We start from the raw sequence: 25,976 nt of genomic DNA, 5'->3' as shown, positions 1-25,976 counted from the left end.
AGGAGTCATCAGTTAGGAGAGTAGCCCCTACCCTTCAGGACCTCAAATACATTTAAAACTTATCAGTGCATTTCTTACAGGCAGAAACCAGGTCTTATTATTGATGCATCTTGTTTATTGCTTGCCACAGTACTCTAGAAATATTTGCTGAATGGGATAGTTACTGATTAATCTTCTGTTTCAGGTTATTTAGGAGGATTCGATGGCAATTTTTTGTGGAACAGAATTGGAGCAGGTAAAAGATAATTTTCATTTCCCTTATTAATGTGCGCAGGTTAGAATGAAGAGATTGTGACTTTTGTAAGGATTAACAACTGTGGCTTTTTTTTTCCTTTCATACCTAGTCCCACAGAAACTGTGCCTTATTAATCTGAGTCCAGAAAGTAATAAATTGGTTGGATACAAATGAAAGACTTTTGAAAAGTCTGGTTAAAATTTTAGTGTTTAGTTACAGTCATTATTTTAGCCCTTGTTGTTGGTACACGTATTACATAGCATCTGATTGTAATTATCTTTTGTACATGTAAATTTTGTCCATTGCCACAATGTTTTTGAAAATAGGGAGGGTAGGCCAGGCGCGGTGGCTCACGCCTGTAATCCTAGCACTTTGGGAGGCTGAGACGGGTGGATCATGAGGTCAGGAGATCGAGACCATTATGGCTAACATGGTGAAACCCCTTCTCTACTAAAAATACAAAAATTAGCCGGGCGTGGTGGCGGGCGCCTGTAGTCCCAGCAACTCGGGAGGCTGAGGCAGGAGAAGGGCGTGAACCCGGGAGGCGGAGCTTGCAGTGAGATAAGATGGCGCCACTGCACTCCAGCCTGGGGGACAGAGCAAGACTCCGTCTCAGAGAAAAAAAAAAAAGAAAATAGGGAGGGTAAATGTATAAGTAAGGCGGTAAATTTTAGAATCCTTAGTCCTGTCTATGCTTCGTGAGATCGGGTTCCATGACTATGCAAAGCTAATTTCAAAGCCTTCACCCATAGTTTATGCACTCTGCTGCTGATGGGGTCCCCAGTTTTGTAAACGTGCATTTTAGAGTCTGTGAACATGACGGCGCTATGTGGAAGCGTAGCTGCAGTACACAGAGATGGTGTGTGCACAGTGTAGTCAGCCCTGCAGTGTGGTTGCTTTTCCAGAATACAGTAGCAACGTGCCTGTGTGGTCCCTGCGCCTGCTGCCAGCACTCGCGGGGGCCTTGTCGGTCCCCATGGCCTACCAGATAGTGTTGGAGCTCCACTTTTCTCATTGTGCCGCCATGGGAGCTGCTCTGTTGATGCTTATCGGTAAGACCTGCGCCCCTGCCTGCTCTTGCTGTCATGCAGGGAAGAACTGACCCTTTGGCCCGGAAGATCACATGGGCTTGGTGGGCGAGCTGCACCAGAAAGTGCATCTGGTTCATCCAAATTTGACGCTGCAAGTCACCCGCTCCCAGGCTGACCCCGTGGTTATGGGATTGCTGAATTGTGGGATCAGACTCTTATCAGCAGTCGGGGTATGGCAGTAGAAAACTGCCCAGATGCTGCTGCAAAGTCCATGCACACGTGGGCACCTCCATCTCCAACCAATCTTGTGACCAAATGATAACTTCCCCTTGTTCCACCACCTCCCAGGCCTTGGCCAATTGAGATGGACTCGTGAGTCAGTGGATCCTCTTCAGAGAGGGTCTTCCAGCTCACGTTTATGAACAGATGAAATTAAAGCAGATGAAAAGTTAGATTAGGCTGGGCGCAGTGGCTCACACCTATAATCCCAGCACTTTGGGAGGCTGAGGCGGGCAGATCACGAGGTCAGGAGTTTGAGACCAGCCTGGCCAACATGGTGAAACCCTGTCTAAAAATAACGAAAAATACAAAAAATTAGCTGGGCGTGGTGGCAGGTGCCTGTAATCCCAGCTACTTGGGAGGCTGAGGCAGGAGAATTGCTTGAACCTGGGAGGTGGAGGTTGCAGTGAGCCAAGACTGCGCCACTGCACTCCAGCCTGGGCAACAGAGCAAGACTCCATCTCAAAAAAAATAAATAAGCCAGGCACAGTGGCTCACACCTGTAATCCCAGCACTTTGGGAGGCTGAGGCGGGTGGATCACAAGGTCAAGAGATCGAGACCATCCGGGCCAACATGGTGAAACCCCATCTCTACTAAAAATACAAAAATTAGCTGGGCATGGTGGCATCCACCTTTTGTCCCAGCTACTCAGGAGGCTGAGGCAGGAGAATCGCTTGAACCCGGGAGGCGGAGGTTGCAGTGAGCTGAGATTGTACCACTGCACTCCAGCCTGGTGACAGAACAAGACTCTGTCTCAAAAAAATAAATAAATAAAATTAGCCAGGTGTGGTGGCATGCGCCTATAGTCCCAGCTACTCAGGAGCCTGAGGCAGGAGGATCCCTTGAGCCCTGGTGGTCAAAGCTGCAGTGAGCCATGATGGTGCCACTGCACTCCAGCCTGGGCGACAGAGCAAGACCCTGACTCAAAGAAAAGAAAGAGACAGTAGAAAATCAAAAGAGATGTGTATTGGGTGATGACTGTATGAGGCCTTGTGTCTATAGAATGTTTTAACATTCACAACAGCCCCACACAGTTGTATCGCTTCTGAAGTAATGCCTTTTTTCATGAGTGTTTTTCATCCTCATACGTTTTCCCTTGCTACCTTAAAATTGACACGTGTTTCCTCTTTGAAACAGAGAATGCTCTCATCACTCAGTCAAGGCTAATGCTTTTGGAATCAGTGTTAATATTTTTCAATCTATTGGCCGTGTTGTCCTACCTGAAGTTCTTCAACTGCCAAAAGCACAGGTATGGAAAATGGAGTGTCTTCCTAGTTAACGAGAACAGAGATTCTGGGTGGTTTGTTGATCTGAGATGGTCCAGTACCTTTTTTTGTTTTGTTTTGTTTTGTGAGACGGTACCTTTTCATTTTGAGGAGTTGCTTGCTAAATATCTTTTTTTTTTGAGACGGAGTCCCTGTCACCCAGGCTGGAGTGTAATGGCGCAATCCCGGCTCACTGCAACCTCCGCTTCCCAGGTTCAAGCAATTCTCCAGCCTCAGTCTCCCGAGTAGCTGAGATTACAGGCACACAGCACCGTGTCTGGCTAATTTTAGTATTTTTAGTGGAGACCGGATTTCACCATATTGGCCAGGCTGGTCTCAAACTCCTGACCTCAGGTGATCTACCCGTCTTGGCCTCCCAAAGTGTGGGGATTACAGGCGTGAGCCTCTGCGCCTAGTGCTAGATATCTTTTGGTCCTCTAGTATTTTGGGGGTTGGCCCTTGGCTTGTGACTTCATAAATACATCTTCATTTTTCTATAATTTAAACTAACAGGACAACATTTTCTGGGCAAAAAGAAAAATTCTGCTGGGATGGATACTTTGGGAGATGGGAATTCTTTCTTACTGCCCCTGTGGCTCAGCACGGCCAGCCGACCCAGAAAGATTTCTCTGAAGAATGTAGAGCTTCACTAGCCTTTTGGAAATGTGTCTGAACTATTTCTTTCTCCATCTGCTTTGTTTTTATTCCAGCCCTTTTTCTCTGAGCTGGTGGTTCTGGCTAACACTGACAGGGGTCGCTTGTTCCTGTGCAGTGGGGTGAGTTTGAGCCTCTGGTCTTGGGCAGTGTCCTCCTCCATCTCCTTATGTTTTCCTGTCTCATGTTAACTCCATTTCTGTCATGTCTTTGCAGCATCAAGTACATGGGTGTGTTCACGTACGTGCTCGTGCTGGGTGTTGCAGCTGTCCATGCCTGGCACCTGATTGGAGACCAGACTTTGTCCAATGTAGGTGCTGATGTCCAGTGCTGCATGAGGCCGGCCTGTATGGGGCAGATGCGGATGTCACAGGGGGTACTTGGTGAAAAGACTGCAATCCTCAATGTTTTAGAAGCAGGCAGGCCTGGGCAGCCTCGCCTCTTGGCCTCTGCAGGTGCCTCTGTATGGGAGGCCAGAGTTTCTGTCATTAACTTTTTCTAAGCTCACAATGTCTAGAGGTGGGTGCGCTTTTCCATGCAGTGGAACATGACTTTTCTTTGAATCTCTGGCAGGTCTGTGTGTTCTGTCACTTGCTCGCCCGAGCAGTGGCTTTGCTGGTCATCCCGGTCGTCCTGTACTTACTGTTCTTCTACGTCCACTTGATTCTAGTCTTCCGCTCTGGGCCCCACGACCAAATCATGTCCAGTGCCTTCCAGGCCAGCTTAGAGGTAAGTAAGCAGTGGGCATCGTGGCCACTGGAGAAGGAAGATGATAGTGGACCCAGAGTTTTCTTACAAACACATCAAGTGAACATTAGCACTTGAATCAAAACATGAAGAATCCACATCCATATTTCTTTTTTTGGTGGGGGGGATGGAGTCTTACTCTGTCACCCAAACTCCGCCTCCTGGCTTCAAGCGATTCTCCTACCTCAGCCTCCCAAGTAGCTGGTATTACAAGCACCTGCAACCACACCCAGCTAATTTTTTTGTTTTGTTGGTAGAGATGGGGTTTCACCATGTTGGTCAGTCTGGTATGGAACTCCTGACCTCAAGTGATCCGCCTGCCTCGGCCTCTCAAAGTGCTGGGATTATAGGCGTGAGCCACCGCGCCTGGCAGCTGGGAGCATTTTAAAGTCAAGTCCTACAAACCCTGGGCAGTTTCACCTGCCTTAAGGACCACACTCAACTGTGACCTTCATTCCTATGAACCTCGCAGCAGTGGTAGAAGGTATCAGTAGAGGTGGTCAGGACTGTGGTTCCTGAAGTCAGCCAAGCCTGCCGACGGCCAGTGCTGTAGTGCTGTGTGTTTCAGCAAGTTGTTTGGCTCACCCTAGTCTTGGTTTTCTCATCTCTTAGACAGACATCATCATTGCTGTTACCTCATTGGGTGCTTGTAAGGACTGAATAGGGTGCGCGTGGAAGGCTGAACTGAGTGCCTGGCCCAGAGGCAGCATTTGATCAGACTTAGTGCTCATTATGGTTCTATAATGTAACGTGATGTGATTAAATGGGAGATCATTACCACTGTTACAAGAATGGCCACCAGCCTAAACATCACCCCAGAGGGAGGAGTGGCCATCGGGAATGCTGGCTTAGGGGCATTTTTCTTTCTGTCTCTCACTCATCAACCTTCTGCTTCTGTCTCAGGGAGGACTAGCTCGGATCACCCAGGGTCAGCCACTGGAGGTGGCCTTCGGGTCCCAGGTCACTCTGAGGAACGTCTTTGGGAAACCTGTGCCCTGCTGGCTTCATTCCCACCAGGACACCTACCCCATGATGTAAGGTGATGGTTTTACTTTGAAGATAATTAAATGCTTTATTTGCTCATAGATTTGCTTATCTTAGCAACTTTCCCTTTCTTTGAGGAAGTTTGTTTGCAGGACAGAAAGAAGTTGAGCAGCCCAGGTGCTGATTGCCAGTGAGCTTCGTGGTTCCCGGGTGTTGCTGGAGGGACTTGGCGTGTGGCAGGGCCCAGGGTCGGCCCCAGCTCTGTGGCTGTGGCTGACCTCAGCACTGCCTGCCTAAATCATCTGATTTCGGCTCCTTATCTGTGATATCTTCATTTTCCCTGAAACCCCTTGCTAGGTTGTATTTGTTGAAATCTGCTTCCCTTTGCAGAAACTTTAGGAGAAAGGCGTGTGGGCCCGATCGATGACCCACTTCCAGATACGTTTCTTTCCCTTTCTTTTCTTTTTCTCATAAATAGACACAGGGTCTCACTATGTTGCCCAGGCTGGTCTCAAACTCCTGGGCTCAAGCAGTTATCCTACCTCAGCCTCCCAAAGTGCTCTGATTACAGGCCTGAGCCACCGCGCCTGGCCCAGATACATCTCTTTGTTGACTTCACACAGATATGAGAACGGCCGAGGCAGCTCCCACCAGCAACAGGTGACCTGTTACCCCTTCAAAGACGTCAATAACTGGTGGATTGTAAAGGATCCCAGGAGGTGAGTGCAGGTCCTGTGACTCCAGAGCAGAGCTCACCTCCTGGCCTGGCCAGGCGAGACCCTGGGATGCAGTCCTGGGCCCCCTTCTTTCCCTCCCTCACTGACTCTAGTCACCGTCATGGCCTTGAACGCCAGCTCAGTGCTGAGTCCAAGGTCAGAGGAGTAGATCATGAGACCCTCAGTAAGCAGCCTGCTCAGTAGCTGCTCTGAGGAGTTTCCAGGCGAGCCTCAATGCCCCGACCTGTGTCCCTCTCCCTTCCTCATAAAAACAAGAAACCCCTCCTGCAAAAGTAGCATCATCTTGCACACACCCCAGCTAGAGGCACCCCTTGCTCTCATTCCCATATCCAGTCCTGTGGATTCTGCCCCCAAACAAGGTCTCTAGCTGTCCCGGTCACTGTCTCCTGATGGTGTCCTCCCATTGCTGCCTGCCCAGCTCCAGCACCTGCAGCCCAAGTGGGCTTTTTCTTTTTTTTCTTCTTATTTTTTCGGGGGACAGAGTCCCACCCTGTTGCCCAGGCTGGAGTGCAGTGGTATGATCTCGGCTCACTGCAACCTCTGCCTCCCGGGTTCAAGCGATTCTCCTGCCTCAGCCTCCCGAGTAGATAAGATTACAGGCGCCCACCACCACATCCTGGTAATTTTTGTATTTTTAGTAGAGACGGGGTTTCACCATGTTGGCCAGGCTGGTCTTGAACTCCTGACATCAAGTGGTCCACCCAGCTCAGCCTCCCAAAGTGCTGGGATTGCAGGCGTGAGCCACCACGCCCGGCCCCCTCAAACACTTTCATTGGTGGAATGCCCTTCAGAAGGATTCCTTGGCAGTCATGGTACATTTGTCACTGTAGTGTTTGTAGACAAATTCAGAGCAATGCAGGTGTGATGACTGCGGGTAGAATCACATTCGGAAAATGACCTTTGGTTTCAGAAAAGAGCCCAATTAATGCCTGTGCTTTGGTTTCCTGTGTTCACCTCATGTGAGGCACACATGGGTTGGGAGGCAGTCTCAGCCATGAGAATTCAGAGCTGTGCCCCTCCGGTGCAGCTGTTAGTTCGAGGGGACCAGGCTCTGTGTGGTCCCGACAGCACTGTGTCTTCCAGGCACCAGCTGGTGGTGAGCAGCCCTCCGAGACCTGTGAGGCACGGGGACATGGTGCAGCTGGTCCACGGCATGACCACCCGCTCCCTGAACACGTGAGTGTGCCCGCCGTCTGCTCTGCTGCACCTGTGGGTTTCCTCTGTGGTTCTCTGTTCAGACCAAAACGTGAGCCCTGCCTTGGGCCGCTGCCCCCTGTCTACCCATCATCTGCATGTGTAGCAGCTCTTAGACCTACATTTGATGCCGGGAGGGGACCCAGGCCTGGCCGCGGAAGGGAGCGGGGTTAAGAGGAAGCAGGGGCTCTGTGAGGACTGGACAGAAGCACCTAGCACAGCCCATCCTAGGAGAGCTCAGGGCCCCGTGGATGAGTGTACAAGGACAGGCTGGGAATGTTGACCCGCTTTCTATGCAGAGAATGGAGTTTGGGCACACCTCCTTAAAGTGGTAAAGCTTAAAGTATGAGTGAGTCCAAGAAGCCTGGAAGCTCGGGCACGAGTGGAGCCGTGAAGGCTTCTTCCTTCTCAGTCCTTCGTCCTTGTCCGACTTGCCTTCCCGTGGTGCTGGGCACAGTTGCTCACACCCTCCTCCTTCCTCCCTGACTGCTCTCTCCACCGCCTCCTTTTCCTCTGTTGCTCTCAGTCTCTGAGGGCCCTCCGGCCTTGCTGCCTCTGCACAGGTCCAGTCCCGGGGCTACCTCTCCTGGACTTCCACCCGGCTGCCCGGGGCTCACCTCCAGCTCTCCACGACTCCCAGCTCCACAGGGGCGGTCTCTGGCCCTGGCTTTTCTGGTTCTCCCTGGAAAGGGCCCAGTAGCTGAGGCATCACCTGACTCCTTCCCCTCCCCTCCCATTGCATGTTGATTCCATTGGGAGATCCTGTTTCTCAACCTTCAGAACCAGCCCTGGGTAGGGGTCCTTCCTTCTCCCTCTACTCCCACCTCCTGGGGCCTGACCTCTCTACCTCGCAGCAGCCCATCCGGCCTGCGGACCATGCACAACCCACTTGCGTTGTTCCTCTGTGCTCAGTGACTCCCGTCACCCGCCAAGGCCCCTGGTGACCCTGACACACTTCACCCCCGCCACCCTGGCTCCCCCCAGCCCTGAAACCACCACCTGCGGGCCCCTTGGGGGCTTCACACTTGCTCCCTCTGCGAGAATGTTCTTGGACTTGGCTCCCCCATGGCCCCTCTATGTAGGGGTCTGCTGGGATGTCACTGCATCAAAAAGTGCCTCCTGGGTGCTGTCCCCCACCATTTGTTTCATTAGTGGCACTCCTACAGGTGCACGCTCTGCCCACCGGCATGATGGCTGTTTCCCAGAGGGCTGTGAGGGCCTTGTCTTGTTCACAGCTGGGTGGCTGCTCCTAGACAGTGCCAGGTGCATGGTGCAGTACCACATGGTTACTGAGTGTGTGGATTAAGAGGAAGTGGGTGTTCCTGACCGGGCGTGCTGGCTCACGCCTGTAATCCCAGCACTTTGGGAGGTCAAGGTGGGCAGATCATTTGAGGTCAGGAGTTGGAGACAAGCTGGGCCAACATGGTGAAACCCCGTCTCTACTAAAAATACAAAAATTAGCCAGGCATGGTGGCACGTGCCTGTAATCCCAGCTAGACAGTAGGCTGAGGCAGGAGAATCGCTTGAACCCAGGAGGCAGAGATTGCAGTGAGCTGAGATCGCGCCATTTGCACTCCAGCCTGGGTGACAGAGTGAGACTCCGTCTCAAAACAAAAAAGAAGTGGGTGTTCGTTAACATTGAGGTTGATAGCCTTTTCTCCCAGCTTATCTGCTGCGTCCCCAGGCCAGCTGGGCACAGGGGCGGGCAGCTCAGCCCTGCAAGTTGTAGCATTGGTACTGCCAGCTGGCATCGCAGCAGTACCGGATCGGGCCTGGGTGCACGGTTCCTTCCTCTGAAACTTGGTTCGCTCGTCTAACAGGTGGAAGGTTCCACAGCAGAGTGTCCTTTTCTTTTGGAGATGTTCCCACAGGGCCTCCTGCCTGTTTAGTGTCCGCTCCCATCGCCAAGCCTCAAGACCTCCGTCCTCAGTAGCAGCAACTCATGGGACTGGGCCACCCCTTATGGCTGAGCCGGCTTTGTTTCTGAAAAGCAACCTTTTCCTGCCTGAAAGATTTAGTAATTGCCTTCCAGAGGAGTTCAAGGAATTTTCTGAAATCTCGGTCTTGGTTTTCCAGGCATGATGTTGCAGCCCCCCTGAGCCCCCATTCACAGGAGGTCTCCTGCTACATTGACTATAACATCTCCATGCCCGCCCAGAACCTCTGGAGACTGGTGAGTAAGGCTGCGGCTATAGCAGCCACAACCGTCGGTAATGAACACTCCCTCACACGGAGCACTTCCTCACCCGGAGCACTTCCTCTAACACGGAGCACTTCCTCTAACACAGGACACTTCCTCACACGGAACACTTCCTCACACGGAACACTTCCTCACACGGAACACTTCCTCACACGGAGCACTTCCTCACCCGGAGCACTTCCTCTAACACGGAGCACTTCCTCTAACACAGGACACTTCCTCACACGGAGCACTTCCTCACACGGAGCACTTCCTCACACGGAGCACTTCCTCACACGGAACACTTCCTCACACGGAGCACTTCCTCACACGGAACACTTCCTCACACGGAACACTTCCTCACCCGGAGCACTTCCTCACACGGAGCACTTCCTCACACGGAACACTTCCTCACACGGAGCACTTCCTCACCCGGAGCACTTCCTCTAACACGGAGCACTTCCTCTAACACAGGACACTTCCTCACACGGAGCACTTCCTCACACGGAGCACTTCCTCACACGGAGCACTTCCTCACACGGAACACTTCCTCACACGGAGCACTTCCTCACACGGAACACTTCCTCACACGGAACACTTCCTCACACGGAGCACTTCCTCACGTGGAGCACTTCCTCACACGGAGCACTTCCTCTAACACAGGACACTTCCTCACACGGAGCACTTCCTCACACGGAACACTTCCTCACACGGAGCACTTCCTCACACGGAACACTTCCTCACACGGAGCACTTCCTCACGTGGAGCACTTCCTCACACGGAGCACTTCCTCTAACACAGGACACTTCCTCACACGGAGCACTTCCTCACACGGAACACTTCCTCACACGGAGCACTTCCTCACACGGAACACTTCCTCACACGGAGCACTTCCTCACACGGAACACTTCCTCACAGGGGACACTTCCTCACACGGAACACTTCCTCTAACACAGGACACTCCCTCACATGGAGCACTTCCTCACCCGGAGCACTTCCTCTAACACGGAGCACTTCCTCTAACACAGGACACTTCCTCACACGGAGCACTTCCTCACACGGAGCACTTCCTCACACGGAACACTTCCTCACACGGAACACTTCCTCACACGGAGCACTTCCTCACACGGAACACTTCCTCACCCGGAGCACTTCCTCACCCGGAGCACTTCCTCACACGGAGCACTTCCTCACACGGAACACTTCCTCACACGGAGCACTTCCTCACGTGGAGCACTTCCTCACACGGAGCACTTCCTCTAACACAGGACACTTCCTCACACGGAGCACTTCCTCACATGGAACACTTCCTCACATGGAGCACTTCCTCACACAGAACACTTCCTCACACAGAGCACTTCCTCACATGGAGCACTTCCTGTAACACAGGACACTTCCTCACACGGAACACTTCCTCACACGGAGCACTTCCTCACACGGAACACTTCCTCACATGGAGCACTTCCTCACCCGGAGCACTTCCTCTAACACGGAGCACTTCCTCTAACACAGGACACTTCCTCACACGGAGCACTTCCTCACATGGAGCACTTCCTCACACGGAACACTTCCTCACACGGAGCACTTCCTCACACAGAACACTTCCTCACACGGAGCACTTCCTCACATGGAGCACTTCCTGTAACACAGGACACTTCCTCACACGGAGCACTTCCTCACATGGAGCACTTCCTCACACGGAACACTTCCTCACACGGAGCACTTCCTCACATGGAGCACTTCCTGTAACACAGGACACTTCCTCACACGGAGCACTTCCTCACACGGAGCACTTGCTCACACGGAGCACTTCCTGACATGGAATGTTTGAAACTGCCGTTGAGAATAATCATTTTTCCTTTTTTTCAGTTTACCCAGTTGAGGTTGGATATTTAGAATAATTCTGATTCAGATGTAAAGTTACATAAGTTTTATTCGTACATAAAGTCACAGATGTTTTCACAGGGAACCGATGCGTCTTCCTTGGTGGAACTGGGGAACCTGGTGGTTTCCTGCATCAGAGGCCTGTGTTCACTGAGATTCTAAATGCTTTGTGTTTGCTCCATGTTGGGTGCCAGGTGTGCTTGAGGCTCTGCTAGGTGAAAGTTCTCCCAACCTGTTTAGCCTCAGGAGCAGGTCCTGAACACAGGACACGAGCTCCAGCCACCCCTCTGCCACCATGATCCAGGAGAAATTCCATTTCTCAGGATTTCCCTGGGGACAGGCTTAGCCGTGAGTGCGGGGGATGTTCCTGAGGCGCTGGGTCTGTGGTCACCTTTCCTTCCAGCGACCAGGGCCACCTGCTCCCCTTACGGAATCGGGTCTCCTGGGAAAGGTTCCATAAAAAGTCTTCTGTTACTGGACCATGTTGCCATCTGAATCTAAGGACATGGACACTAAATGCAGCCCAGCCCCATGACCACAGTGAAGGCACTGGGCTTATTTCCATAGTGAGGTCACACACCCCCTTCTAGCTTCCCACTGGCTTCAGCGCTTTCTGCCTACGCAGGCTCAGCCCTGTTTCGCTTGATAGAGTTAGCACCACGTCCCCATGGCCAGCCCTCACAGCAAAGCCAGGTATCTGCTGATGTTCTTTTCTTTTCTTTTTTTTGCGACTGGGTCTCACTCTGTCACTCAGGCTGAAGTGCAGTGGCATGATCTTGGCTTACCGCAGTGTTGGCCTCCCAAGCTTAGGTGATCCTCCCACCTCTGCCTCTTGGTATTACAGGTTAGCCACCATGCCTGGCCCCTGTTAATTTTGAATATTTAATTTTTAAAATATTTTTTCTATTCCAGGGCAGTCTGATTTTTAAAATTTTTTGTAGAGATGGGGTCTTGCTATGTTGTCCAGGCTGGTCTTGAACTCCTGGACTCAAGCCGTCCTCTTACCTCAGCCTCCCAGAGTAGCTGGGATGACAAGTGTGAGCCACTGCTCCAGATTGGCTGTTCCATTTTTGTGCAGAGTGCACCCCTCTGCCCCACTCGCCATCTCTGTGCTCTGCATATCTGTGTGCGTTCTGCATTTCCATCCCCACCACCCCCCAGTCCTTCCCTGACGTGAGTGCTGTGCCCCTTCTCACGGGCACCCTTCTCTGTCCTTTCTGATGGCCCCTTTGGCACCAGGAGCCCACATTTCAGGTGTCTGAAGTTCATAGAACAAGGAAGGAGGAGCATGCGTGAGGTGTGCGCGCCCGGCCTGCGGCATGGACCGCGGCCAGGCCTCCTCATGCCTGCTCCTGCCTAGCTTCTTGGGTTCTCTGGTTGTGACAGTATGGGAAAATGACAATCATGTGATGTCATGGGGTCATTGTGAGGCTCCAGTATGTCAGGCTGTGACAAGGCAAAGTGCCTTTCAGATGTTAGTTGTCTTTTTTATTACTCGATGCGAGGAAATCTCTAAGCTGTGTCTGGCAGGGACAGTGTCTGGCCTTCATCTGAGCTGTCTGCGAGTCCTGCCAGATAGGGACTGAGACTTGCTCACTTTTTGGCCAGGGCTCTGAGCCCTATGAATAGGCTTTGCAGAGAGGCACGAAGAACATCAGGCTTTGTATTTTCTGTGAGGAGGCCTCTTGTACGGCCTTGGCGAGGAGGAGGGTGCGCTTCCCCAGCGACCCTCGGAGCAGCCCGGGGTGCTGTGGGCATTGGGAAGGAAGGCCAGCACCAGCCCCTTATAGCTTCCCTCACTTGGGGACTTGTCCCTTTGTCTCAGGCTCAAGTCAGTATCATTGTTTGGTGACAGGTCTTTATTTTTACATTGAAGGAAATTTGAAAAGGAATGAAATAATCCTTGAGATGCCTTTTTGCAGGAAATTGTGAACAGAGGATCTGACACAGACGTCTGGAAGACCATCCTCTCAGAGGTCCGCTTTGTGCATGTGAACACTTCCGCTGTCTTAAAGGTAAGGACACTGTCCGTGGCTTGGCCTGTCCTGAGCTGTGGGTTCCAGTCTGTTTCCCAAGCCCCTCAGGCTTCACCGCCTCTCTGCAGGAGGAACGCTTCATTTGAGTCATCATGGCTTCCTCTTACACTGAGGGAGGGCGGCTTTTGTAACTTCTCAGGATGGAATCCCAATGTGAAGCTCCCACAAGGGGCACCTGCTGACAGCGTGACCCGGGCAGGGGTTCCCCTTCCAACCCGAGTGGACACGGGAGCCACGGCCTTTCCATCACGCCCTTTTCTCTCCTGCGGTGTCACCAGCTGAGCGGGGCTCACCTCCCTGACTGGGGGTATCGGCAACTGGAGATCGTCGGGGAGAAGCTGTCCCGGGGCTACCACGGGAGCACGGTGTGGAACGTGGAGGAGCATCGATACGGCGCGAGTGAGTCCGCGGCGTGGCTTCCGCCGCTCCGGGAATGTACTTCCAGCTGCTCAATATTTGATAACACCCCAGAGTTCTCATTTTGGTGGGAAGGGAACTGAGCACATTCTCCATGCTCGGTGGCAGGTCATCTCCCTCCCTGCACCCTGCACTCAGCTGCTGCAGTAATAACTCAAGACGCTTCTTCCAAGGTGTCGCTGGAAGGCAACCAGTTTATCCCCGTGCAAGTGGAGCTTTCTCAGGGTCGAAATCACCTCATTTGACCGGGCAGTCTTGGGTGTGGTGGGGAAAGCTAAGTGGAATGATGCGGTTCGATAAGGGGTCTTTGTTGGAAAGGCAGGAAGCCAGCTTTTTGCTGCACTGACAGCTTCTGCTCTGAGCTCTTGACCTTGTGCTACTTCTATCTGTTATGCCCTTGTCTGTTCTGCCAGGCCAGGAGCAGAGGGAGCGGGAACGGGAGCTGCACTCACCTGCGCAGGTGGACGTCACCAGGAACCTCAGCTTCATGGCGAGATTCTCGGAGCTGCAGGTGAGGAGCGGCCAGGGGAAGCTGGCCTAGCTCGCTGAGCATTGACTCCTCAGCAGGGAGGCCTGGGGGCTGCACAGGTCTCAAACCAGAGTCAGGCTTTGACGCTGGAGCCACAGGCTCACGACAGAATGAGTGTCTCCTCTCTCCAGTGTAAGGGACTGTGTGTGACACCCCTGGCCCACACCTTGTGGCCCTGTGGTCAGGAATGATAGGGACCCAGGAGGTTCTGCAACATCGCCAGGGTGTCTTAAGGCCCCCAGGCAGCGAAATGGGCCACACTCAACAGAGCCCAAGAGAAGTCACAATCAGGAACTCACGGTCACAAATCTGAACGTGACCTTAGAGAGCATTCAGCCCAATCACTTCGTCTACAGAGGAGGTAACTGGAGCACATAGGGTGGGGCGACCCTCCCAAGGCCACATTCAGGGCTGGAATCCAGGTTCTCATCATGCTGCCTCCAATGCATGATCCGAATGAACTTGAGCTGGGCCAGTCCACGTGCAAGGGGCAGCAGTGTACTCCTTTGACCAAATCCACGCACAGCGGGAGGCATCCCCCATCCTCAATCTCAGAGGCCTCTGCTTTGTTCCAGTGGAGGATGCTGGCGCTGAGAAGTGATGACTCGGAACACAAGTACAGCTCCAGCCCACTGGAGTGGGTCACCCTGGACACCAATATCGCCTACTGGCTGCACCCCAGGACCAGCGTAAGCGAGCGGTGCTGACAGCTGACAGTCATAGATTCATCCTGTTTCTTGAGAATTCCTTGCATTAAGAGCAGCCGCTGCACCCTAGAAAGTGCTGGGTTTCTCCAAAGCTTTTCCTGACAAAGGCCTGTGACTTGGTTTTCTCTAAACGCTTTGGCAACCTGGAGCCAAGAGTAGGGGTGTGGCATGTGTGCCTGTTGAAGGAAACCCGGCTTGATTGCTTTTGTGGAGACACATTGTTCCCCTTTTCCTGGCGAAAGTGGTTTTAAGATATTCCCATTTAATTTTCCGTGTGGCACCTGGTGGTGGAGCTTACCGGTGCTCTGTTGATGTGCGTGCCGTCTCTCCACCCGGCAGAGTGAAAGCATTGATAGGCCGGGCACACAGTCAGCGCCCCATAAATATTCACTGAATGGGCAGACGCTGGAAATGCCCACCTTTTTCCTCCTCCCTCAGAGGCGGGTAGGTCGGCTCAGCATGTGCACTGAAGGCAGAGGCTCAGGCCCAGAGGCCGCCCCAACCCCGAGCTCTGAGCGCACTTTGCATTCTCCTCCGTGGACAGCGCTGCTGTTATAAAGCGGAGTCATCTGCTCCCAATTTTCAGTTTCCAATTACAAAATTGAGAGCATCAGTGCTGTGTGTGTGTGTGTGTGTGTGTATGTGAGAGAGAGAGAGAGAGACGGAGTCTTGCTCTGTCACCCAGGCTGGAGTACAGTGGCGTGATCTTGGCTCACTGCAACCTCCGCCTCCCAGGTTCAAGCAATTCTCCTGCCTCAGCCTCCAAGTAGCTGGTATTACAGGTGCCCACCGCAATGCCCAGCTAATTTTTGTACTTTTTAATAGAGACGGGGTTTCGCCACGTTGGGCAGGCTGGTCTCAAACTCCTGACTTCAGGTGATCTGCCCACCTCAGCTTCCCAAAGTGCTGGGATTACAGGCATGTGCCACCACACCCGGCTGGCATCAGTGCTTTTAATGAAAGGCCTGAGTAGGAGCAGACCTGTCCACAGTAGTAGTAAGGCCTAGTGGATGCTAGGCTGTGCCTGGCGTTTTTTCACTCTGCTAAAGTAGTGCGTGCATCTGAATTCCTTTCCTGTGTTCTCTTCTCTTCCCTCCCTGAGTAGAGGGCAGGTGGCTAACAGCATCTCCCATGTTCCCTTAGGCTCAGATCCACCTACTTGGAAACATAGTGATCTGGGTTTCGGGCAGCCTCGCTCTGGCCATCTACGCCCTGCTGTCCTTGTGGTACCTGCTCCGACGGCGAAGAAATGTCCATGACCTCCCTCAGGGTTAGTACCTCTCCCACATGGCTTTCTTTCTTTTTAATATAGACATGGGGTCTTGCTGTGTTGTCCAGGGTGTTCTTGAACTCCTGGGCTTAAGCGATCCTCCTGCCTCGGCCTCCCATAGTGCTGGGATTACAGGTGTGCGCTGAGCATTCACCGCCTCAGGTGACAAACCGACTTCATAGGAACCTACCCCTTAAGGCGGCCTCTTTGTTTCTGTATTGTGGAATCTTAAGTTATGTTTATCTCCCAAGAGACAAAATGTTAAGTTCCCATGTTGCATTAGAGGCGTCTCCAGTCGAGTGCAGCATATTGGGCAAGAATTGCCCCCTTGGTCCCATGTTGCCCGTATGCGCTGGAAATGGCTGGGTAACACAGGCAGCCAGGCCGGGCGCGGTGGCTCACACCTGTAATCCCAGCACTTTGGGAGGCCAAAGTGAGGGAGTCACCTGAGGCCAGGAGTTCAAAACCAGCCTGGGCAACATAGTAAGAACCCTCTCTCTAAAAAAGCAAAAGAGAGAGAAGATCTGGCCTGTGGGAGCAGCAGAGTCGGTGTAGCTGGAGCCCTTTCCTATAGATGCCTGGCTGCGCTGGGTGCTGGCTGGGGCGCTGTGTGCCGGTGGCTGGGCAGTGAACTACCTCCCGTTCTTCCTGATGGAGAAGACACTCTTCCTCTACCACTACCTGCCCGCACTCACCTTCCAAATCCTTCTGCTCCCTGTGGTCCTGCAGCACATCAGCGACCACCTGTGCAGGTACGGGGGCTGCGGAGACAGTGGCTGGACCGGGCAGCAGCCCTCTGCTGGGAAGCCCATGCGCAGCAAACACATGGGGTGCAGCGAACCTCACCCATTTCACGTTACACTGACATCCTCCGGGTCCCTCCGGGGAATGGGTGAGGTTCAGAAGAGATGCCCAGATGAGGCACTGCAGGAACCCAGAGGGAGAAGTCGCGGCTGACAGAGATGAAAGCGGAGTGGGTGGGGAGACGGGGAGGGGATGAAGAGATGTGGGTGGCCTGGAGGATTCGGGAGCAGGGAGCAAGGCCCAGGAGCCTGGGGTGTCAGAAACGGCAGCTGGTTATGGTCGGGTTGTGTGGTGTGGTGGAGAGAACCCAAGAAAGCTTCTAAACCAGAGTGTGTTTGGAGGTTGGAGCAGAGGGCGAGGGCCTCCCGGTTTCAGGAAGCCACACAAGGGAGGACCGTGGGTTTGGGACCAGTCCTCTGGCATCTGTGTGGAGGTGGCCCAGCCACTGTGGAGGCCTGAGGAGTCGTCAGGGGGCCCCTCTCAGTGCATCCAGGCGGGAGATGGTCACGGGTGGCAGGAGACAAGACACAGAAACCTGAAGGCAGAACCCCAGGCCTCGGGGGGTGACCGTGTGGACAGCAGATGCCAAGAGGGTGCCGGGCAGGGAAGCCGCAGTGGTCAGCCACCCTCCCCCACGCTGCTCTGACCTCTGCAGGTCCCAGCTCCAGAGGAGCGTCTTCAGCGCCCTGGTGGTGGCCTGGTACTCCTCCGCATGCCACGTGTCCAACACGCTGCGCCCACTCACCTACGGGGACAAGTCACTCTCGCCACATGAACTCAAGGCCCTTCGCTGGAAAGACAGCTGGGACATCTTGATCCGAAAACACTAGAACAAGAGTGTGGCAAAGAACACCCGTGCTGGGGTCGGGACAAGGTTGAAGGGTCTTGGTCAATGTACGTAAGGAGCAGGGTGGGCCTCACGCTGGGAGGACACGGGCCGGGCTGAGCGGGGCCTCTACTGGAACACATGGGGGTCTCATTGAAAAGCTCTCTGATGAGCACCTCCTTTTGTGCAAAGTTAATTTTTTCTCGACAATGAAGATATTCCGTGTCTTCACCCCTGAACTAAGACACGGAGTATTTCAGAGGCCAGCGTAGGAGTCATCAACAAAGAAAAGCCGAGAACCCGGGGCCAGCAGTGGAGCCTCAGCAGACCAGGGCCTGGTCCTTGCTAACCGCTGCAGGGTGGAGTTTGATCTGGCAGACCCGATCCTCCTTCATGAACACCCAGCAACCTGAGCAAGTCCCGGCCCTGCCCTCAGCGAGCCCGGCAGGTGTCCTGGGACAGCTCAGTGTTGGAGGGCCACCTGAACCACGAGCCAGGGCTGGGGCTTGCATGTCATTGTCTATGACAGCGTCAAGACTGGCCCTTGGCACCGTGCTGTGTGGAAACCCTCCCCTCTGAGACTCCACTGAGACGTGGCTGAGTGAAATCTTCGTCAGTGGTCAAGGTGTGTCATCCATACAGCTCCATGCCTTTACTTTGTCTTTTTTAATGTAATTAAAAAAGGAACCAACTGGCATTTGTAGTTAGTTGGTATTTGTTATTTATTGATTCTCCCTCCAAAGGGGCCTAAGCTCGACAAAAACGTTACAGTTGTCAGAACCCAGCCACAGGGCTCAGCCCCTTCCCCCACGTCATGTCTGCATCACTACTGTGGGTGAGCCTGGACGGACGGGGGCTGGGGCTGCCCGTGGCAGCGGCAAGGGATGCTTTCCAGAGACAGCCACCACGCAGGAGGGAGGATCGCCCCAGGCAACCCAGACACGGGTGTTCACATGAGGCTGTGAGTTCCACATCATAGCACAAAGGAGGCTTGCTGACTTTGGGCGGCCATGTCTGCTGGGCCCTGGGTGATCCAGTGCGTGCCACAGCCAGAAGCACCATTCCCTGCATATGGCCACTAGCCACCCTGGGGTGGGACAGCCTGTCTAGACAGACAGCACCTTGGGGGCTCCCGTGAGGGTCAGCGAGGGCCCGACCCCAGGCAGGACTGCGTGGACGCTGTTCTCCAGCCGGGACAGACCTGGCCTCCGCTGCCTTCTGCCCTACTGCATGGGCTCCCAGCCTGGCCCCGCACAAGCCTGGGTGTGATGCTGGGGGCTTCCAGGGCATCCGCCTCGCTTCTCTGCCTTTAAGGCACAAGCAAGGAGGGAAAACATCCCTCAGTGGCTCCCCATATCCGTGTAGGCCACGCTGGACTGCGAACCACTGGGTCATGAAATTAGGTTTGTAGGCCACAACCAGCCTTGTGTTATGAAACAGAAAACAGAAAACATGAGGACATGTAACATGTAAAAAAGGAAAGTACTTGTTCACAAAACTTTTTGAGTTATGTGTGTGAGTGTGTAAGAACCAGATCAGACTGGAAAAAACTCTCTCCCACTGTGGGTTCACTGTCAACAAAACATCAGGCCAGCCAGTGTCTAGGCTGTCTCCCCAATTTCCCCAGTAATGTGCCTCACATTCCTCACAGAAGCCTCCCAGGCTTCCTGCACATTCTGTGGCATTTCTCAGTGACCTAGAGGGATCTTTCTTTAAACCGCAACGAGCCTGAGGAAGTGGCTGAAAACCTCAGGAACGCCTGTCAGTGTCCCAGCAAGTTGAGTCTGAGTGACACATCCGAGTTTCCACTCCTGAGTGAGGAAGGCCTCGCTGCTAACACTCCCCTGGGGTGCGCCGAGGAAGCAGTGGGTGTGGGTGGGCGTCCCCAGGCTCAGTCCCTGAACACACATGCCGGGCGGGAGATCTGCCCCGAGGCTCGGCAGCCCCTCAGTGGGGTCTGCTGCTGGACTCCAAATGTGACCGTTTGCCAGAGGTCAGCATCCCAGGGTGGTCCCCTGGCTCAGAAAAGGTCCGCTTGTAGCTCCGCCCATTGGACCCTCCTCGGTGCCATTTGCAGATGTCACCATTCAGAATGTCCTGGATGTGCTGCACGATCAGGTTGATGGCAACTGCGCCAAGAGACAGACAAGCAGCGGGTTAGCCGCATCCATTCTCCATGGAGACCGCCCCTCCCCGCAGCACTCGGCCAGGAGTGAGCGCCCAACCTCTGCCCTGAGGCACAGCCTGCAGCGAGGGGCATCGAGTCAAATCTCAGCAGACAGAAACATGCATCAGGACACAGCAAAATAAGACTTCTTAGCTTGGTCTTCCAGGAATTTATGTTAGAGTCTGCTTAAAGTACTTTCTGCTAACAGATTTGAATATACATATATATATGTTTTAAGAAACAGGTTCTTACTTTACTGCCTAGGCTGGAGTGCAGTGGCCCAATCACAGCTCACTGCAGCCTCAACCTCCCAGGCTCAAGCAATCCTCCCACCTCAGCCTCCTGAGTAGCTGGGACCAGAGGCACATGCCACCATGCCCAAATAATTTTATTTTTTCTAGAGATGGGGTTTTGCTATGTTCCCCAGGCTGTTGAACTCCTGGGCTCCAGTGATCCCCCTGCCTCAGCCTCCCAAAGTGCTGGGATTACCAGTGTGAGCCACCGCGCCCAGCAACATACATTTTTAAGCATATTTTAACCCTGTGCCGCAGATCAACACTGGCAGGCCGCGTGCGCAGGGGAGTGCTCAGTAACTGCACACTGGTGGAACTGTCCCTGCCTCAAGCTCTGGGAGGGGCGGGGGGACAGCCCAGCAGGCCAGCTTCTTACCCATATTGTCCACTCCTCGCGGGATGATCACGTCGGCATACTTCTTTGTCTGTAAGGCACAAGGGGGGGGTTCCTGTGAGGACTTTTCCTTCAAAGGTGATTTTAAGATGCTCAGAAACAGATGCAACAGCAGGAGGGGCGGCCCTGGGGTGCTCAGAGGTGCTGGTGTCATCGGCAAATGGGGGACACAGACTCAGTCATCAGCCAGGTGTGAGAGGCCATGATCCAAGAAGTGAGGCAGAAAGTGCAGCTGAGGCAGCCAAAAGAAAGTGCCTCTTCCAGTGTCCCCATTCCATCACCGAAGACAGCCCCCTTCCAGTGTTCCCACTCCATTACAGGAGACAGCTGGCTACGCTAACGACTCAATTCACTGGGCCAAGCTAAGTGTGGCACTTCTACAAAGTGTGACATTGTTCCTCTGGAATCATGAAGCTTCTGCAAATACCCTGGCACAGCAACAGGACAGCCGTCGCCGTGCATAATTACTGCAGGCAGAGACGCTGATGGTAACTTACTCCCTCATCCAACCACTCATTGGCTCAATGCTGACTCTCATTCCCTGTCAGATGCTCTGCTGCTGAGGAAGGACAAGGATGGAGATATATCAGGAAATGCAGGGCTGCTGGGGAGGGTCCGCAGCCAGATGGTGGGGGTTGGGGGTGGCTTTAGGGAAGGGGAAGCGGCCTGGAGAACATGCCTGAATCAGACAAAGCTGAGGGAAGAGGGAGGGCAGGGTCTGGGCAGAAGGACGGAACTTGGAACGGTGGGTGCTGCTGGCGTGTGGATTTGGGTCAAGAAGGCGGCAGAAGAGACGAGCGGCAAGAGGCAGACAGGGACCAAGTCCTGGGGACAGCTGTGTCTGCAGTTGGTGGGACCCCATCTCATGAAAGCACGAGCGCAAGGGCGAGGGCTGCTTTCTATTCTGGTCTGATAGTCTGACGGGCTGGAGGAGTCCGGGAGAGCTGACAGGGGTCTTAACCGCCAGCAGGGATGGGCCTGAATACAGGTGGGAAATACCTACGGGGTCCAGGCAGAGGACTGCGCAAGCCACTCAACATGAAGGTGAAGGAAAAGGAGGCTCAAGAACGGCTCTGGGTGGGGCTGGGGCCGGGTGCGGTGGCTCACGCCGGTGATCCCAGCACTTTGGGAGGCTGAGGTGGGTGGACTGCTTGAGGCCAGGAGTTTGAGACCAGCCCAGCCAACATGGCAAAACCCCGTCTCTGCAAAAAAAAAAGAGGAAAAATTAGCCAGGCGTGGTGGTGCGTGCCTGTAGTCTCTGGCTACTCAGGAGCCTGAGGTGGGAGGATCACTTGAGAGTGGAAGGTGGAGGCTGCAGTGAAGCAAGATCTCACCGCTGCACTTGGGCCTGGGTGGCAGAGGGAGACCCTGTCTCAAAAAACAAGCAAGCAAACAAACCAACCAAAAACATCTCTGGGGCCTGGGCCCAGGACATAGCAGGTGACAGCACTTCCTCTACTCAGGTCGCTGAGGCAGATTTGATATCCAGAGTTTTACTGCGAATCACCTACTTTTTGCCAAATATCTTTCTGTGAATGAGAGACTAAAACAAGTTAACTTTACTTTTAAAATTATATTTTAGAAATTTCAGACAGCATGAATGCAAAAAAAAAGTTTTCTTTATATAGCAGCCAATAGGCCAGGCATAGTGGCTCACACCTGTAATCTCAGCACTTTGGGAAGCTGAGGTGGGAGGACCACTAGATCCCAGGAGATGGAGACCAGCCTGGGCAACACAGGGAGACCCCATCTCTACAAAAAATTTAAAAATTAACCGAGCATGGTGGTGCACGCCTGTGGGCCCAGCTACTCGGGTTGCTGAGGTGGAAGGATCGCTTGAGCTTAGGAGGTCAAGACTGCAGTGAGCTGTCATTGCACCACTGTACTCCAGCCTGGGCAACAGAGCAAGACTCTGCCTCATTAAAAATAAAATTTAAAAAAAGGCCAGGCACAGTAGCTCAATCCCAGCATTTTGGGAGGCCAAAGTGGGTGGGTCACTTGAGGCCAGGAGTTCCAGACCAGCCCAGCCAACATGGCAAAACCCCATCTCCACTAAAAATACAAAAATTAGCTGGGTGTGGTGGCGTACGCCTGTAATCCCAGCTACTCGGAAGGGTGAGACAGGAGAATCGCTTAAACTTGGGAGGTGGAGTTTGGAGTGAGCCGAGATCATGCCATTGCACTCCACCCTAGACGACAAAAAGAGACTCTATCTCAAAAAAAAAAGCAGCAGATAGAACTCACTTGTCCTACATTATCAAAGGCAGGAATCTTGGTTTCAGTTCCTTTGTGCTGTATTTTTACCTTAACAGGCAAAACGTTCCCATGCAAAACACTCCCATTTGAGTAGAGCCACGAGTCCCACCAAGCCAGAAACACAAGATGGAGAAATGGAGAAAAGACAGGTGGGTGTGCAGCGGGGAGTTCCTGCTCTCTGCGAGCCAGCTGGGATCTGGGCACAGCGCTCGCTCCAAGATTTCAGAGCACTGGCCCAGAGCAGCCTGGGGTCACAGACCCTGGAGGAGCAGCTCTGAAGCACCTTCTGAGGGCCAGATCCCGGCCTTGGCAGTGAACAGACTGAAGTGCTCCTGGGCTTCCCCACTCTGCGGGGAATAAGCACCCAGGACGTGTCAGATGATGGTAAGTGCCCCGGAAAAAGGAAGCAGGCAGAGAGGCTGGCGCTGGGTGCAGAGGGTTTTCAGTGTTGAACGGGGACGCTGGGCAAGGGCCTGAGGCAGGGAGGAAGCGGCCAGTGTGAATGCTGGGGAGATATGGGGCTTTTTTAGGCAGAGGGAGGAGCAGGCACAGAGAATGTTTTTACAGCTGAGAACTACTCCCAGGGTATGTGGCCGTAATGAGCCAAATTCTTCTCCTTTTTTTTCAATCAGATCACTGTCACCCAGCACTAAGCCCTCTCACAGTACTGGGTCCCACGTGTCCTTGTGAAAGGGGAAAATGGGCTCTGAAGCAGCGAGCGCAGGTACCGGCAGGCAGAACTCCTCGAAGGCCGGCTTCACGAAGGTGGTGTACTGCGTCAGAATCTGCTCCAGGTCCCTCCCTCGGCGCACGTCCCGGAGAACTGCAGCGGCAAGGGGCAGGCGTGCTTCAGACCTCAGGACCTGCCGCCAGCCTCGGCCAGGCAGGCACGGAGGCCCGCGGCCGCCTTACCTCTTCGAGACAGCCTGACGTCGGAGTCGGTGTCCACGAAGAGGCGCAGGTGGAACATGTCCCGGATCTCCTGGCTGTAGAACACCAAGATGCCCTCAAACAGAACCACGTCCGCAGGGTAGACCACCGTGGTCTCTGGTAACCTGAGGGGCGCACGGGGAAAGGGGCTCTGCTGCAGACACAGGGTCTCCGGGCCACACACACAGTCAGCTTCCATTGCAGGGACACTGACTGTGGGAAGGGGTGGGGGACCCACAGAAACCAACTGGGGGAGGCCTGCCGCCAGGCAGGTCTGTGTGAGCCCGAGGGGACGTCCTAGCTGGCCCCTCTCCTCGGCCCTCCCTAGAACCACCTGCTTACCTTGAGTGTGTCACAAAATCATAGGTCGGCACCTCCACCGTTTTGCCCTCCACGATGTTCTTCAGAGTCCTGTGCATCAAATCATTATCAAAGGCATCTGCAGGGTTGGAGACAAAGGCAAGACAGGCAGATGCCCTCGTGCAGCGGACAGCAGGGAACCCTCTCTGCTCTGGGGTCAGCACAGCTGGGTGCTGGGGACACCGAGAACCCTAGCACAGGTAGACTAGGACTACGGCAGTGTATGTTTGGTAGCAACAGCGCCCTCTGCAGCCCTGCAGACCACAGGATGACCCTGTCCTTGCTGTTCTCGGGCTGTGCCACTGCCCAAGCTCTGTGCCCCTGAGATGCCAGAACACAGGGGTTTTCTGATCAGCTCTTCCTGGGAGGTGGGTAGGCTGGGCCTCTGCTTCTCTCTCTTTCTGGGACTAACTGGTTAGACTGCGGCTTTGCAGGCCTTCTTCCCACAAGTCCTTGGGAAAAGGCTGACCATGCCAGCCAGCCAGGGTGGAATCTTCTAGCAGTGGCAGGTGTCTCCCTGCCGCATCTGCCCCTGTTTACCTGGCCCGGAGCTTCAGGCCACCAGCGCTAGTTTACCTACCGCCTCCCACACTGGCCTCTCTGAGGACTTTGCCCCAAAGCACGGGAGGGCACAGTGGGCAGAGGTGTGTGTGGAGGGCCCTAAAGGCCCCAACGTGGGAAGGGAAGATGGGAGGATTTCTCCAGGATCACAGTTGTGGCAGGGCAGGGCAGGGCTCCCCACAGTGCAACAGGCTTCCTGACTGGCTCCAACCACGCTCCTGGGGGGGACACTCAGGGCCCAGAGAACTCAGCAAAGTTCCCCTGACTTCACTGTGCGGCCAACTCCACTGCAGGCTGCATGGCGAGTTGTGGGGAACAGCCCAAGCGGGTCTGCATCCATCCAACCTTGGGCCCAAGCGCAGCTGGTTAGCGGCCGCCCAGAATGGGGTCTGCCCTCCCCACACCGTTGGGCTCGCGATTTACCTGGGTGGTCAAAATTGTACTGTCCTTTCAAGGCCTTGGCCTTCTGCTCTGCCGTCAGGACCTTGTAGAACCTGTCCTGGCTCAGGATGACCACCTTCCGCTGCCGCTGTTCCACCTCGTTCTGTCCCAGCAACTCCATGATCTTCTCACACACGGTCGACTGGAGACACAGAAGCGGGATTCCCGCCTGGAACCGCTCGTCCTGTGACAGGCACGGGGCCGGCTTCTGGAGACACTGACCCACCCGTCCCCTGGGGGGTATGCTCGGAAGGCGGGAGGACACCAACAGGTGTGGATGGTCTCAGCGGAAGGGCCGCGGGGGCCCAACGGGGTTAGCACGGACTTGGGGCTCCGAGGAGCCCGGCCGGCGAAGAGGCTGTGGGGGAGCCCCGAGGCCCAGCGCCCCAACCCCTCGCCCGCCCCGGCCCATCGCGGCCCGCAGCCCCTTCGCTCCCGCGCCCTGCCCCTGCCTGGCAGGGGGCCCCTCGGCCGGGGCTGGGGTCTCCTCTCTGGACCGGGCCGCCCGTAGGCACCGGCGAGAGGCGAGACCCCGGCCCGCTCGGCCCCTTACCTTCCCGCTGGCAGTGCCGCCGCTCACCCCTATCAGGAAGGGCCGCTGGTGCGGACGGTCGGCCTCCGGCGCGGCGCTCTCGCAGTCTTCGCCTCCCGCCGAAGCCATCTCGGCCTCCGCTCCCGCGCATCGGGTCCCCGCACCCGCCCCTTCCCCAGGCCCGGCGCGCCCGCCCAGCGCCGAGGTCGGAGGCGACCGGAGCGATCACTTCCGGGAGGCGCGCGGGGCACGCCGGGAGTTGT

The 25,976-nt window shown here is 54.5% G+C and overlaps 2 protein-coding genes and 1 long non-coding RNA gene across 27 annotated transcripts in view; 2 read left to right on the top strand and 1 right to left on the bottom strand.

The window, feature by feature from the left end:
* Positions 1-18,476, top strand: part of POMT1 (protein O-mannosyltransferase 1) — a 23,873-nt gene extending 5,397 nt beyond the window's left edge. For 4 of the 22 annotated variants that reach the window (XM_003822389.5, XM_003822392.5, XM_003822391.5 and 1 more), the window contains 17 exons: positions 185-235; positions 1,141-1,287; positions 2,684-2,795; positions 3,522-3,587; positions 3,682-3,775; positions 4,039-4,194; positions 5,116-5,246; positions 5,820-5,915; positions 7,017-7,109; positions 9,204-9,300; positions 13,113-13,205; positions 13,505-13,625; positions 14,057-14,154; positions 14,748-14,861; positions 16,023-16,149; positions 16,724-16,901; positions 17,609-18,476. In XM_003822389.5, the coding sequence (XP_003822437.3) occupies positions 185-235; positions 1,141-1,287; positions 2,684-2,795; positions 3,522-3,587; positions 3,682-3,775; positions 4,039-4,194; positions 5,116-5,246; positions 5,820-5,915; positions 7,017-7,109; positions 9,204-9,300; positions 13,113-13,205; positions 13,505-13,625; positions 14,057-14,154; positions 14,748-14,861; positions 16,023-16,149; positions 16,724-16,901; positions 17,609-17,783 (1,949 nt within the window). In that variant the 3' untranslated portion in view covers positions 17,784-18,476. Of the gene's footprint in view, positions 1-184; positions 236-1,140; positions 1,288-2,683; positions 2,796-3,521; positions 3,588-3,681; positions 3,842-4,038; positions 4,195-5,115; positions 5,252-5,819; positions 5,916-7,016; positions 7,110-9,203; positions 9,301-13,112; positions 13,206-13,504; positions 13,626-14,056; positions 14,155-14,747; positions 14,862-16,022; positions 16,150-16,656 lie in introns of those variants that run through there. The other 18 variants (XM_003822390.6, XM_024930079.5, XM_024930078.5 and 15 more) reach the window with 6 other exon arrangements.
* Positions 18,477-25,976, bottom strand: UCK1 (uridine-cytidine kinase 1). Of its 4 annotated transcripts, none has more exons than XM_003822396.5 (7): positions 25,735-25,976; positions 25,164-25,323; positions 24,162-24,258; positions 23,802-23,944; positions 23,618-23,712; positions 20,616-20,664; positions 18,477-19,908 (listed from the first exon to the last, which is right to left on the bottom strand). In XM_003822396.5, the coding sequence occupies exons 1-7, from the start codon at positions 25,840-25,842 to the stop codon at positions 19,727-19,729; spliced, it is 834 nt and encodes a 277-aa protein (XP_003822444.2). In that variant the 5' UTR covers positions 25,843-25,976; the 3' UTR covers positions 18,477-19,726. The 4 variants fall into 4 exon arrangements, with proteins under 4 accessions (XP_003822444.2, XP_063450206.1, XP_008974202.2 ...); XM_063594136.1 differs by having other exon boundaries at positions 25,762-25,952; XM_008975954.5 differs by having other exon boundaries at positions 23,802-23,875; positions 25,735-25,944.
* Positions 22,738-24,198, top strand: LOC134728555 (uncharacterized). Its single transcript, XR_010109082.1, has 2 exons — positions 22,738-23,038; positions 23,522-24,198. It is a non-coding gene; the product is annotated as an uncharacterized LOC134728555 (long non-coding RNA).

The sequence above is a fragment of the Pan paniscus genome, chromosome 11 (assembly GCF_029289425.2).
Source record: "Pan paniscus chromosome 11, NHGRI_mPanPan1-v2.0_pri, whole genome shotgun sequence".
NCBI classification, from domain to species: domain Eukaryota; kingdom Metazoa; phylum Chordata; class Mammalia; order Primates; family Hominidae; genus Pan; species Pan paniscus.
Note: the sequence above shows the minus strand (reverse complement) of the source record. Positions and strands in the feature narration are given on the sequence as shown.

Excerpts from the sequence above, each read along its gene's own strand:
- UCK1 (XM_003822396.5), bottom strand. The coding sequence starts at position 25,842 with ATGGCTTCGGCGGGAGGCGAAGACTGCGAGAGCGCCGCGCCGGAGGCC. Across the intron at positions 23,713-23,801 it reads CGTCAGGCTGTCTCGAAGAG|TTCTCCGGGACGTGCGCCGA; the intron begins GTAAGGCGGCCG and ends TTGCCGCTGCAG. Across the intron at positions 20,665-23,617 it reads TCGAGGAGTTCTGCCTGCCG|ACAAAGAAGTATGCCGACGT; the intron begins GTACCTGCGCTC and ends TGTGCCTTACAG.